The sequence below is a fragment of the Rousettus aegyptiacus genome, unplaced genomic scaffold (assembly GCF_014176215.1).
Source record: "Rousettus aegyptiacus isolate mRouAeg1 unplaced genomic scaffold, mRouAeg1.p scaffold_m13_p_6, whole genome shotgun sequence".
Lineage (NCBI taxonomy): Eukaryota > Metazoa > Chordata > Mammalia > Chiroptera > Pteropodidae > Rousettus > Rousettus aegyptiacus.
In genome coordinates, this window is record NW_023416309.1 from 113,035,339 (window position 1) to 113,048,595 (window position 13,257).

The 13,257-nt window shown below is 63.5% G+C and overlaps 1 protein-coding gene across 1 annotated transcript in view; it reads right to left on the bottom strand.

The window, feature by feature from the left end:
* DNAH17 (dynein axonemal heavy chain 17) overlaps positions 1-13,257 on the bottom strand; it is an 83,313-nt gene that overhangs the window by 53,614 nt on the left and 16,442 nt on the right. Inside the window, exons 15-24 of the mRNA XM_016143234.2 lie at positions 12,282-12,385; positions 11,704-11,844; positions 9,774-9,917; positions 7,923-8,105; positions 6,260-6,514; positions 5,181-5,350; positions 4,477-4,699; positions 2,810-2,926; positions 2,577-2,663; positions 1,344-1,496 (exon numbers count right to left, since the gene is read on the bottom strand). Of these exons, the coding sequence (XP_015998720.2) occupies positions 1,344-1,496; positions 2,577-2,663; positions 2,810-2,926; positions 4,477-4,699; positions 5,181-5,350; positions 6,260-6,514; positions 7,923-8,105; positions 9,774-9,917; positions 11,704-11,844; positions 12,282-12,385 (1,577 nt within the window). The remainder of the gene's footprint in view (positions 1-1,343; positions 1,497-2,576; positions 2,664-2,809; positions 2,927-4,476; positions 4,700-5,180; positions 5,351-6,259; positions 6,515-7,922; positions 8,106-9,773; positions 9,918-11,703; positions 11,845-12,281; positions 12,386-13,257) is intronic.

A 13,257-nucleotide genomic window follows, 5' to 3' on the forward strand; every position in this document is an offset into this window, starting at 1 on the left:
CAGGGAAAAAAAAGAGAGTAAACGGGGAATTCTTAGGGATAAACCTAACAAGCCACGGCTAGGATCTGTATGCTGAAATTTCAGAGCGCTTACTTAAGGAAATCAAGTAAGTGGGGAGACGTACTGCGTTCACGAGTTCTGAGACTCGGCACAGATGTCAGTGCTCCCCAGAATGATCGATGGGTTTGCTGCAATTCCTGGAGAAACCCCAACACGGTGTTCTGCGGGTACGGCAAGCCTATTTTAAAATTTACATGGAAAAGTACAAAGTCCTAGGACAGCAGAGCCATCTTGAGGAAGAAGAGCCGAGCGGGACGGACCACTCACGCCACCGAGCACCAGGGCTTTGCAGGTGGCCGTGGCCGTGTGGGGATGTGGGGGGTCAGACACGGGGACCGTTGGGACCGCGCGGAGAGCTCACGCGCAGCTCCACACAAACGGGGTTTGGGCGATGGCGCAGGAGGGATTCGAGGGAGGAAGGACAGGCTTCTCAACGAATGGCGCTGGACCAGTCGGAGGTCCCTAGGCAAAACAACGAACCTCGACCTCGACCTCGCTGCTTACGCCACAGGTTAGCCCCAAAACGGATGATGGATTGGCACGTAAAACTGCACGATTTTTAGGGAAAACACAAGAGAAATCTTCGGAGTGCAGGCAGAGTTCTCCAATTTGGCGCAGAAGTCATGACACATAAAAAGAAAAACCGGCAAACTGGACGTCATTGAAACTAAACACTTTCGCTCTCCAAAAGACCGTGTTGAGAAGAGGGACCGTCCAGCTATGGACTGGGAGGAGCTGCTTGCAAATCATGGATCTGACGAGGACCAGCTTCTAGAGCGTGTGAAGAAACCTCAGAAGTCAAGAGGTTTTTTGTTTTGTTTTGTTTTGTTTTTAAGTCCACTAGAAAACGGACCGCAGACGTGAACACTTTACAGAAGAGGATGCACGGATGTCAGACGGGCTCAGGAAGAGATACTCACCGCCACCCATCAGCAGGAAGTGCTCCTAGACACCACGGGGTCTTTCTTTTCTTTTCTTTCTTTCTTTTTTTTTTAAATAGATTGGCTGGTATTCTTTATTTTTAAAAAGCTTTACGAGAGAGGCAAGGTGTGAGAGAGCGTGAGACAGCATCCCTCTGTGCTCAGAGAAGAGGAAAAAGAGACGCTTCAGCAGCAACCCGTCCTGGGGTCATTCGGGTGCTGCCATCAAAGACCAGGAAAGCAGCTGTTGCATCGTCACAACCGAGGGCTACTCGGGGGACCGAGGGCTACCAGAGGACCCCCCTGGGGCACTGGCCTGCCCGCGCCCCCACCCCGCCCCACCAGGGGCGCCGTGTCGCTCACCAGGACGATCATGTCCCAGAGTTCCTTGAGCAGGAGCACCTCTTTGTGGCAGGCTTTGAGCTGCTTGTAGTCCGGCACCGTGACCTCAAACAGGCTCCCGGACTTGCAGAGAGCCTCCATGCTGCTCTCCATGGCCGTGATGCTCTTTTGTTGCTGGGGGCGGGAGGGTGGGGCGGGCGCTGAAGGGCCCACCCCGCCCCTCAGAGCCCGCAGCCGGGACCACAGCCTCCCTTCCCCGTGCTCCCCCCTGACAGGGAGGGGGCTCCTCTTTGTGCACATGGGCCTGGGGACCGACTTTCCATGAGCGTGCCAATTCTGCTCTTGAGATTTCTGGTTTCCCAGAGTCCCCACGCCCCCATCCGTTTATCTTATTAACAATGTCGTGAGCAATGTCCGAGAGCTTTGAAAATAAGGAAAATGCAGATAAGCAGAGAGGAAGCGGGAAGGAGAGTCGCCCCCAACCACGCCACCAAGCGTGGACCACTGTGGACGCTTTCGTGTTGAGTGTGTGTGCGTTTCGTAGACATGAGGGTGGGCACCTGGGTGTATGCGCCCAGTCTCGAAATGGAGCCTCCGCCCCCGGAGCTCTGAGAAGGGGCCAGCCCGGGGTCCCCCCATGACGGGCGAGCACCCTGTGGGCTGAAGGAAAGACTGGGCACAGCCACGCTGTGGCGTGGGGCATGGGACATTAGAAAGTGGCCACGCGGAGAGGGTGGAGTCTCAGCCTTCAGGAGGAGAGGACGTGCTGGGGCTCCCTGTGCTCATGCCTGTGGCACTGCGGGTGGGGGTTTGGAGGGCTGGGCACTGCGGGTGGGGGCTGGGGGGGCCGGGCACTGCGGGTGCTGCGCTCCGTGCAGAGGCCGTGGCGGGGCCGCCGTGCTCCCGGGCTCCCCGCCAGGCCCTGAGCGCATCCCCAGGACCCAAGCTCGAGTAGGACTTTCCCGTCAGGTGCTGCCGCGGACTGCACGGTGGGAAGAAGGGGGTGAAGGGCGGGGGTGGTGGGTGGCACCGGGGCTGGGGACGGGAGGGTGCTGAGTGGGACGGGGCTGGGGACTGAGGACGAGGAGCAGGGTGGGGGTCTGGGGAGTTTGTGGGGTGTCTGGATGGGTGTGCACTGTGGGGCTGAGGGGAGGCCCCACAAAACTCGCAAGAATGACAGCCTGAGCAAAGACGAGGAAGCAATAGGGTCCCCAGAGTCGCCACCCGCCTCACCGTTGAGCACGAACACCTTACCTTGTTCAGGGACCTGTAGGGGTCGGGGTCGTTGAAGGAGAACGGGGCTTCCTTCCTGAACTTCTCCCTGAACTCATGCTGCTTGAGCTGTGGGAGAGCCAGGCGGAGGTGGACACGGTCACACGCCTGTCCCCCGTACCCCGCCCCGCCAGCCCCGCCCCTCGCCGCCCCTCAGGCCCCGCCCCGCCACAGGCCCCGCCCCTCAGGCACTGCCCCCGTCCGGTCTGCAGCACCTCGAACTGCTGGCACTTCCGCCTCAGGATGTTGACCTCGTTGGCCTGGAGCGGGGCCACGTTCTGTTTCACCTGGATGGCCAGCTTCTTGGTGTTTGTCCAGTGCTCCGGCAGCTCCTGCGGCAGGCGAAGGCCAAGACCGTTCCCTTTGCGGTTCTTTCCAAAACTTTCCCACGTGAAATAATGACAGACCCACAGGGAGCTGCAGCAATAGCCCTGACTGTCCTGTGTGCCTCTCGGGGGGCGACGTCGAGCTGGCCACGGTCCAACGGCCACACGCACACGGGCGACCGGCATCGGCGTGTTTCTGTTACCCAGACGGCCTGACTCCACCGGTGCACGTGTGTGTGCACATCTGTGTGTGGGCATACGCGTGCATTGTGCTGCGTGTATGTCTGCGTGCATGCGCACACGCATGTGTGTACACGTGCATCCGGGTGGGGGCACGCATGAGCATGCGTGTGTGCATGTGTGTGCATGAGCGTGCGCGTGTGCATGTGTGTGCATGTGTGTGTGTGTGCATGTGCCAGTGCGCAGTTGCATCCCTGGTACCGGCGCCCGTAGCCGCTGCCATGACGCCCACACAGCGTTGTCCGTCACCCTGGAGGCGCTGGCTGCGTCACCTCTGCACCCACGCCCACCGCGCCCTGTCCCCCAGCAGCCACCACCCCGCTCTCCACTCCCGAAATTTTGCCACTTCAAGAGTGGCTTTAACAATCTGATGAAGTTTTGTATTTTCCAAGTTCTCCACACTTGAAGTATTTTAAAGGAAAAAAAAAATCCCAGCCCACGAATTCTCCGCCCACCAATGGGCGTGGTTTCGCAGGTCTCCTTGGTTAACTAACGCTCCCCTCTGCAGCAGCGCCTCACGCACCATCGTGTGGCGCCTGCGCGGGCCTGAGCCCTGGGGACTGACCGCACACGCTCCAGACCCCGGTCCTCCGCTGGGCCCTGTGAGTCCTCGTTTGCAGTCAAAACACAACCAGCGGCTGGAGTCGCCCCAGCCGCCCACACTGCACGCCGGAGCCTTCCAGCTCCTTCCCGCTTTGCCCCCCAATCTGGGCCGCCCTCGGCTGTGCGGTCTTGGGCGCTGGCTGGAGTCAGCGCCTACCGGCAGGGGGAGGAACTCTGTGTGACTAGACACAGAGCCGGGAGGACAGGGGAGAGAGGGAGGACAGACAGCAGGATCCAGGAGGGGACCGACTCTCTAGGCGGTGGCTTCTGGCCCCCCACCCCCCGGCCAGCACTTTGATTCTGGCCGACAGTTTCCAGATTAAGTGCAAACTGCAGGCCAAAGGTGGCCTCAAGCCCTGCTCCCTCAGCGGCCTGGCTGCAGGGGCCCCGCTCGTCCCACGCCGAGACAGGAGCTGGCTGGGGCCTTCCGGCCTGGGAATTCCCAGAGCGGCGGCCCCACTGCCCTTAGGGATGGGGGATGGCCCCGAATCACCCCAGGGCCGACCCTGATCTCTGTCCACCATCGCCCACGCCCTAGGTCCACTGGGACCCAGGAGAAGGGGCGGGACGCGAGGTATTTTCGATCCAAGGAGGAACTCCTGGTCCCACCTGGAGGCCGCCTCCCTAGGAGGGGAGGTCTAGCCCGCCGGCCCTGCCCGCGGCCTTGGCCCTAGTCGCCTCCCCCGTCCCCCAGGGGCGCGCGGCCGGTCCACCTGCAGCTTCACGTGCGTCTCCTCCGGCATCTCCTCCCCGTAGGTCTTGAGCAGCTCGATGGTTTGCTTCAGGGGCTCGAACATGGTGTCGGTCGCCGCCTGCCTCTCCTTGACCTTCATCAGATGCCCCATCACCTCCACGAGGCCGTCGTAATCCCCTTCCTTGAGGGGCTTCTTTAAGCCCGTCCTGGCGACGTTCATGAAGGCTTCCAGGTCATCGAGGCTAAGGGACGGGAGGGCGGCCTGTGAATGGCGGCGGCCATCGGAGGCAGCGGGCTGTGGGCAGGGCCCCGCCGGGGGCCAGGGGAAGGGGAGCTCGTGACGCCCCGGGACGCCGGCTGCGTCCCCGCCTGCATGTCACCCCATGCTTCGTCGGTTCCCTTCACACTGATCGGCAAGTCCCAGGGTCGGGCCACACCCCGGGGAGGCCTTTGGAGTCTCCCAGGTGGCCCTCCCCCCGATTACACTGTCTCAGCCCTGACTGCCACCCGTAAGCCGTGGTCCCTGGGGCCCTCGTCACATGTCAGGCCTCCCTGCCAGGCTCTAGGCCCCTAAGGCTTCCTTGGCGCCTGGCACCCAGGCACCGTGAGCGCCTGGTGAGCGCCCTCGCGCCAGGCCCCCCCCTCCCGCGGGGGCCAGCGGTGGGTGAGCCAGCCCTTCGCCCCCGCACCTGCCCCGGGAGAGGGGCCCGCGGCGGGACGCACCTGCTGACCACGTGGTTGCTCAGGTGGCGCTTGAACATGAAGCTCCAGCGCTTGATGGTGCTGAGCAGGGCCTGCTTGAAGGGCCGGCAGTCACACTGCAGCCAGCCGCTGAACACCTTGGTGTTCTCGCACTTGGACACCTCCTCGTACAGCCTCTCGTAGGAGTCGATCTGCGGAGCGCAGCGTCCGCTCAGCCGCCGTGGGGGCCGGCACCCCGCGGCAGAGACCCGCCCGGCGTCTGGGGAATGCACAACTCCCCCCTCCTGCCCCCCACCCCCGGGGCGCCCTGCAGCCCGGCTCAGGACGGTCCGTCTGCAGGCACGTCATCGGGCAAGGCCCACGGGGCTTCTGAAGACCAGGACGTCCCCGCAGCCCACACCTCGTGCAGCAAGACGTGGCCGCCCGGGCCAGCCCCGTGCGTGGTCACGTCCGCTTACTGGGCAGCCCTCCCGCGCCCGTGCGTCAGGGAGAAGGCGGGGGCTAATGCGTTAACTACGTTTTCTTATTTTCTATATTCTTGATGCTGCGGCGTTTGGGGCCTCGCTGACCCTGGAGGGGCGACCCTCCCACCCCCGCCGCCCCAGGACTGGCTAATTCCTAGAGGCAGCAGAGGACTCCCAAGGGAGCCTGTCCATTACATGCAAACCAACCGACCCAGAGCTGCCACTCCATCCCGCCCCCATGGGCTCCCTCACTCCCAGGCCAGTACCACCCTGAGCACCCCCTACGCCCCTGGAGCCCGCTCGCCCGCCTTGGCCGGCCCTCCTCCCCTTCCCCCTCCCCGGAAAGCCACAGCGGGGCACCCTCATGCTCCCCCTGTACATCCTCTGCCCCCGAGGCCCCTGTGCCCCCCATGTGGTGCCCACCTCTCGGGAACTGTCAGCCCCCGGGGCCAGAATAAGGCTGACACCTATGCGGTGAAACACTCCGCCAGAGTCCGCCAGGGTCCTAGCGCATTCCCACTGGGGCCGGGGGTCTGGGGCGGGGTCCGGGGCGGGGTCGGGGCGGGGTCCGCCCACTTTCCCCGGGGGGGGGGTGTCTGGGGCGGGGTCTGGGGCCAGGGTGGGGGGGGGCTGCACCTGCTGCTGGAACTGCGCCAGGGTGGGCGGCGCCTTGGGGATGGCCTCCTCCGCGTGCATCTCCAGGTCCTCCGGCGTGAGCGCGCGCCCGTAGGTCAGGAAGGTCCGCATGGACTCCTGGAGGTCGTCCGTCCACAGGTATGAGTACCTCTCAAACGAGTCCTGGTACTCCTCCGCCTCCTTCATGGCGCTGACCACTATGCTGGACATCTCCTCCCGCATCTCTATGAGGTCCGTCATGTCCTCCAGGTCCGACTGCAGGGGGCGGGGCAGAAGGAACGGGTGGGCGTCTCACCCCAGGGGGCAGCTTTCGGGGGTGGAGGTGTCTCTGACCTCTCAAGTCGGGGAGCAGGGACGTTCACGGGTTTGCCACGCTGTCCCCCGCCTTGCCCTGCCTTTCCTGCAGAAGCCCCAGCAGAGACCCTGGCCGGGGGACCCCTGCTCCTGCTCCCGCCTCCCCCCGCGGCTTCCCCGTGGCCGTTTCTCCAGTAAACGTTTCTTTAACAGCACGGGCTTCTCCGTGTCGCAGCCGACTCCACAAATTACAGCCTCACGGGGGGGGGGGGGGGGGCGGCCTGCCTGCGGGGAACAGCGCCCTCACCAGGGTGCGCGCCCTGCTTCACCGCGCCCTCTCACGTGTGGCCTTCCTGTGTCTCAGAGACCCTCCAGCCCTTTCCTCGCCCAGAAACCCCCCTGGGAAGCTGTCCTGGGCCTTGCTAGGTACTTCCTCTCGTGACCTCGCCTCATTACACACACACGTGCGCACCACGTTGCTGCAAATTCGTTGTTACAAGTAACAAGTCATAGTTATCGAAAACCTCAAACAACGCAGAAATATGTAAAATAGAAAGCCCCGTCCTCCATCCTCGCCCCACCCTGCATCCCGGAAGTGCGCGCTCCCGAGGTTTGGGCCGTGCCCACGGAAAGGCAGGGGCTTGCGTGTTTAAATGAATGAACTCACGTTCTGAACATTGCTCCACAACTTGGCCAACGTTCGCTAACCGGTCCCGAGCATCCCTCCGCCCCGGCTCATTTCTGCGGCTCAGCCACCCGCCCTCGTGTGGACGGGCCCGAGTCTCCTGGTGGCTCCGGTTGGACCCACCTCTAGGTCTCTGTCTGAACCTGCTTCACTGTCATACTAGCGATGACGACGCTCCGACAAACACCCCTCCTCAGGGCTCCCCTCGTGGCGGGGAGGGGGAGGGATCGCGTAGTCTGCCGCGGGCCCCGGGCTCTGACCTGACCGCCTCTTACTCAGTGGGCAGGCGTTCGAGGCACTTAGAGTAGCCGGGTGCGGGAGCAGCGCGCGGCCTGCGTGCCCGGACGCCTGCGTGTGGACAGGGTCCGTGTTTACATCACAGAGGGGGTGGGGCGCCCCGAGGGCGGAGAGAACGCTCTGGGGGGGTCTTCTTGGGGGCGGCCAGGTGGCCGGGAGTGAGTGCCAGGCTGACCAAGGAGACGGCCCTTTGCGAGGGAGGACAGGGTTTGCGGCCTGGGGAGGGAACGCGGGTCTGCGTCCTGGGGACGCGGGCGGACTCTGGGGACCTCTGGGCTCCCGATCACGTTCAGCACAGCCATCGCTCAAAACATAAATCTGAGCTCCATCCACTCGGGCGATTTCAAACCGGGGACGCGGAAGGGGCAAAACGGAGCGGCGACTGACCTTGTAGTTCAGCCGGCCCTTGGCCAGCCGGGGAATGAGCTTGGCCGCATTGTAGATGTCGTTGACCAGGCCGTCGACCAGCGCCAGGAAGCCGCGGTCGGAGCCCACCTCCAGGGACGGGGTGAAGACCAGCCCGGCCTCGTCCAGCTCCATGTGGATCTCGAACAGTGGCGCAATGCTCTCCTGCAAGGCCGGCGTGGGGGTCAGCGCCTCTCCCCAGGGGTCAGCGCCTCGCCCCGGGGGTCAGCGCCTCGCCCTGGGGCGGGGCCTCCCGCCTCCCACTGGCCGGGACCGCTGTGGGGAGCACACCTCCCTGGGGGGCCCTGCAGCACGTGCCACCACGGCCCAGGACAGGGGCGGCTGGAAGTGGACACCACAGGCCGACTCCAGGGCGCGAAGCCTGTGTCTGCCACTTACTGGCCGTGTGGCCTTGAGCAAGACACTGACCTCCCAGTTTCCCCAAATGCGTAAAGTGAGAGAAGTCACTTCATAGACCAGAGACGATCCCCGTCCCCACCCCTTTAGGTCCTCGATGGCACATGCGGAGTGCAGAGCAGGGCTGGCTCACTTCTGAGCGCTGGCAGCCACGGCCCCCGTGTGTGGCAGGGTCACAGCCACGCGGGGCGGCCTCTGCCGTGCTCCAGAAAGGACGTGCCCTCACGTCCATCGGAGGCTCCCGTTTAAAGAGCACGTGCGTGCAGTGGCCCTGTCTGACCTGGATGCTTCTTGTGAGCCCAACACACCGGTGACTCTCACAGCATGGGCCGAGGCCACCAGTCTTCCCCCAGACACTTTCGCGTGGGCCCTGAGGTGGCTGACCCCAGAGTCTACTAGTTTTATCTGTAGCCCAGGGAGGGTTTTGCTAGAGTCCCAGTGAGCCGCTAAGTGGAACGAAAGATCAACCATCGCGAACTCAGACGACCAGACTTCTCTAAAGCCTCTCTCCTGGGGGTCACTAGGCCGCTTGCAAATATGGGGACGCCCTGGGATGTTCCGAGAAGGACACTTTGTTACCGGGGCGCCATCGTGGGTCTGAGTGGGCTTTGTAACCACGAATTACGACTTAGACTCGGCTGACTTTGCTGCTGACACTCTGTGCTGTCACGGGTTGCTTGGCAAGCCTTGGGGTTGGTGGCGGTGGTCACGTGCATCCACATGGTTTCGGGGCTGTGACTGTTTGGTGACAAGTGGCCTTTGAGGCGTAGGTGCTGGGCTCAAACACGAGTCATTCCCTCCCCCGTGGCTCGCACAAGGGCGTCTTGCGGCTCGCCCTTCTCCGTGGGCGGGCCGGGTTGGCCGCGGGTCTTTGACCTTGTCCTAGTGGCAGCTTCGGGATAGTTGAGGACGCATCGCAATGCAAAAGACGGGGGTCGGGAAGGCTCCTCCCCCCACGGAAACGACGGGATGAAATTAACTAGCACGTCCCCTCTGCCGACCTGGTTTTCACCGCCGCTCGGCCCAGTAGAGGGTCGCGGAGGTTCGCGGCTGATGTCGCAGGCCCCCACGCCCCCCTCGACATGGCAGGGGGAGGGGGGGCAGCGGCCCCGCGCCGCCCCCCCAGCCGCGCGGGAGGCCAGCTCTCGCACGTTCGTTTAGGTCTTTGATGGCCCGTTTTCGGTGGTGTGGCAGATTTAAGGTGACCAGATGTCCTGAGCATCAATTTTTAAAACCAGGCTGCGTTGGTCAGCCTGACCGATTTTAAAGAATTCTGTGTATTTGTGACACGATCGCCCATTCTTTCGCCAGAAAACTGCCAACTACAGATTCCAACGTAACCCTCATCTCACGGTCACGGAATCACATTCATAGCACATACATGTGTACACACACGTAACGCATCTCACAACTTACGTCCGCAATCATGTTGTGCATTAGGTAATTCAGAGAATTCTGAATGAAATCGTCAAATTCGTCCAACACCATGTTGTCGATGTAGTTGACGTAATCTTTCCAGGACTGGCTCGTGGTGTCTGCTCTGAACAGCTCTGCGTTTTCCTGCAAACAGAACCACGCGGCCGACTGTCATTTTGCTGGTCCATCCGTCCCCTCTTCAATCCCTTTATGCGGGGCCTCTCCGGTCTGCCCCTGACCTTGCCCGCGTACGGTCTGCTTTTTACTTCTCAGACGCGCCCGGCTCATCCCGACACCGGCCTTCGCGTGGGCCGCCCCCTCCCCCCACTCTCGCCAGGTCTGGCTCCTCCTAGTCGCTCAGGTTTCAGCTCAGATGTCGCCCCCCAACAGAGGCCCTCCTCGATCACCTGCCCCCTCCCTGTTCTCTCAGCTCCGGTTCCTCGCCCCCCCCGACCCCCCCCCCCCACCGCGGCCTGTATTCCCTCTAGCAATCTGTTCCATTATGACAGGTGAACAACTCTGAATTATTTCATCTTTGGTCTGTACCTCCCCTTAGTGCCGAGGGGACAGCCAGCGATTGACTGTCCTTCCCACCATGTACTCAAGCACTCAGCAGTGTACCTGGGACAGAGCAGGGGCTGGTGTGTGTGTGTGCGTGCGTGTGTGTGTGTGCGCGTGTGTGTGGATGAGTGGATGGATGGATGGGTGGGTGGGTGGATGGATGGATAGATAGGTGGGTGAATCTGTAGGACGCCGAGTGCTACAGGAGAACAAAAAGTTGGATATGACCCTATCTGTCCCCTCAGGCCATTATATTCTAATAAGGGGGAGAAGACACAGGCTTAAATAACTTCAAGATGGCAAGAAATGGTTCAAATGACTACCCTGGGAGTAGAGGACTCCGGCAGACGTGTGTGACAGCAGAGCCCCGTCCGGGCGGCTGGCTGGCACGTGCCTCGCCCAGGCTCCTGCCCCCTGCCCCGCCCCCCGCCGGCCCTCCTGCTGCATGCCAGCCGGCCTCTAACCCTGAGCCAGGAGCATCTCCCTGTGCTCAGGTCCGGCACATCGAGAGTGCCGTGGGGTTATCGGTTCTCTCTCCCAAGTGGCATTTGGTGGGACCGTCTGGCACCATGGCAAAGGGGGAAGGAGGAGGATCTAGAAATGACACCAAATATTTTGGGGTCCAGTTGAGCCATCGCATTGGGGTAACGACCTTCCGAGCAGCGACTTGACTACGAGAACAGTGGGGCCTGGCGGTCTGCCTGGGCGCAGTGGCCCATCGCTGTGGTCCCGGGCCGTGATTCGCACCATCGGGACACCCTGAGCCCCGCCCTGGAGCTCTCGTGAGCTCGAGGGCGCGGTTCCTCTTTTTCAGGCCAGTGCAGAGCCCCCCCTTTCACATTTGCTTCCGAAACAAACTGAAAATCAAGCTGGATAAAAAACGACAGCCCCGTGGGTGGGGTGGCACGAGACCCCTGCGCCGTCAGGAGCTCCCGCAGGGCTTCCGGGAACGCGGGCCACGGGCCGCCGGGGACGCTGTTGGCAGGAAGGCTGACCCGCACTCCGGGCCGCGCGGCAGGTCCTCAGGGAACGCACCGGGCCCGCAGCGGCAGGCCGGGCCCCACGCTCGCGGATGCTCACGGGCGCGGCCACCACGGACACCTCACCCGCGCACTCGGCCCTCGCCCTCCAGCGGCGTCTCGCCGGGGGACGAGCTTCGCTGGATGCGTAGCGGGTGATGCCCCTGTGCACACCCGTCGTGTGCAGGGCAGGGGGCAATGACCCCTCGAACACAGACGGCGGACACAGCATGAGGAATCCAGCCGCGAAGGGCGCGTCCCGGGTGGTCTGCGGCCGCCGGCGATGCGTTTTTCGGAACCTCCAGCCCTCTCCCTCCCGTCCCGCCCGGAGCTCCTGGGCGGCTCCTCACCGCGACCATGGCCTGGATCTTCAGGCCGGCGTCCTTGACCACGGTGTAGCGCTTGTTGAGGGTCGCCATCCTCCCGTCCAAGTCCAGGAGGGCGTCCTTCTTGTTGTCCTTCCTTTCAAACATCGGGTTGGATGACCAGTCCTGGAGGGAAGCGGGGGAGGGAGGACGGCTGACCAGCGGGCCTCGGATGATCCGCCTCCAAACCCGGCCGGGCCTCGGCTCGAAGACGACTTCTTGAAATAAAGTGGAATTCCACAGCGCACATCGCAGCGGAACGGAAGTTTAAACAACTTCCTTTTGGGAACATCGCTGCGGATGGCTTTGCAAACTGGGGCGCCAGCGACGGACCCTGGGGGAGGCCGGGGCGGGGTCCCCCGGTTTCCAGACTGGGCTTGAGGGGCCGCGCTGTTTCCACACGGAGCCGCGGGCTCGTCCGGGGCGCGGCCGAGCCTCAGGGCCTCCTTCCGGCCCCTGTTCCTGGCACCGACCCGCTCGCCGCACCCGAGAGGGACAGGGGACCCTGCACGCGGGCCCCGCGGCCTTCGGCACTGTCCACGGCCCGGTCTCCCCAGACGCACCTTCATGGCCTGGGAAATGCTCTCTATGTTCTGCTTGGCCTTCTGCATCCTGTTCTGCAAGTTGTGCAGAATTTCTCGCATCTCCTTGATATAGTCGAAGACACCTAAGCAGGGAGGAAGAGGGAGTCTCACGCGGCGGGCAGGCGGGACGGAAACTCGGGCCGGCTTAGCCCTCGTTGCAGGAGACGACGCACGGAAAATGCGTCTGGTCCCCCGGAAGGTGGAGCGGAAGTCCTGGAGCCCTCCACCCCCGAAAGGCACCGCCGGGGGCTAACGTGCGCGGGGCGTCTGGCAGCAGGGCCTCCCGTCCCCAAACGGGCCGGCCGCTGATTCTGGCCGCACTGCAGACCGCGGAGGTCAGGGCCAGCCGGGGCAGCCCCGCCGCCCACACACCGCGGAGCGGAGCGGAGCAGAGCGGGAGACTCCAGCTTCTGCACAAAGCCCCCGGGGGGCGGAGCAGCGGGAAAGGGACCGATTCCCGGGCAGGAGTCAGATGGGAAGCGTGTGGCTTCTTTGCCCAGAAAAGTCCCAGCGGACCCCGGGTCGATAGGTGGACAGTCCCACCGTCTCGCTGAGGCCGTGGAGGCCGGAGAGAGGGCAGCAGGCGAGTTCGGAGGTCTTGACATGGGGGGCAAGGCAGGAGCCCCCACCCAGAGCGGGTCTGGGGGTGAAGGGAGCTGGGAAGGGCTTCTGCCTGGGTCACTGGTGGGCGGCAGGCGGGAGGGGACACATGGGTACCCTCCTCCCTGTTCCCTGACGCTTGCCCTGCGCCGGCCGCCACGGCCACCGCCGTGCCCGTCCACACACGGGACCGCCACAGGCTGCGGCCTCCAACAAGGCCCGCGCGGAACCTTCGAGATCCCGGGCGCTTCCCCGAGGGTCCTCGCCAGACCCCGTTTGTCAGTGACACCCATGACCCCAACCCCGTGGTGGACAAAGCGGACCCCCCAGTGGGAAGGCAGAGGCGGCCCCTAGG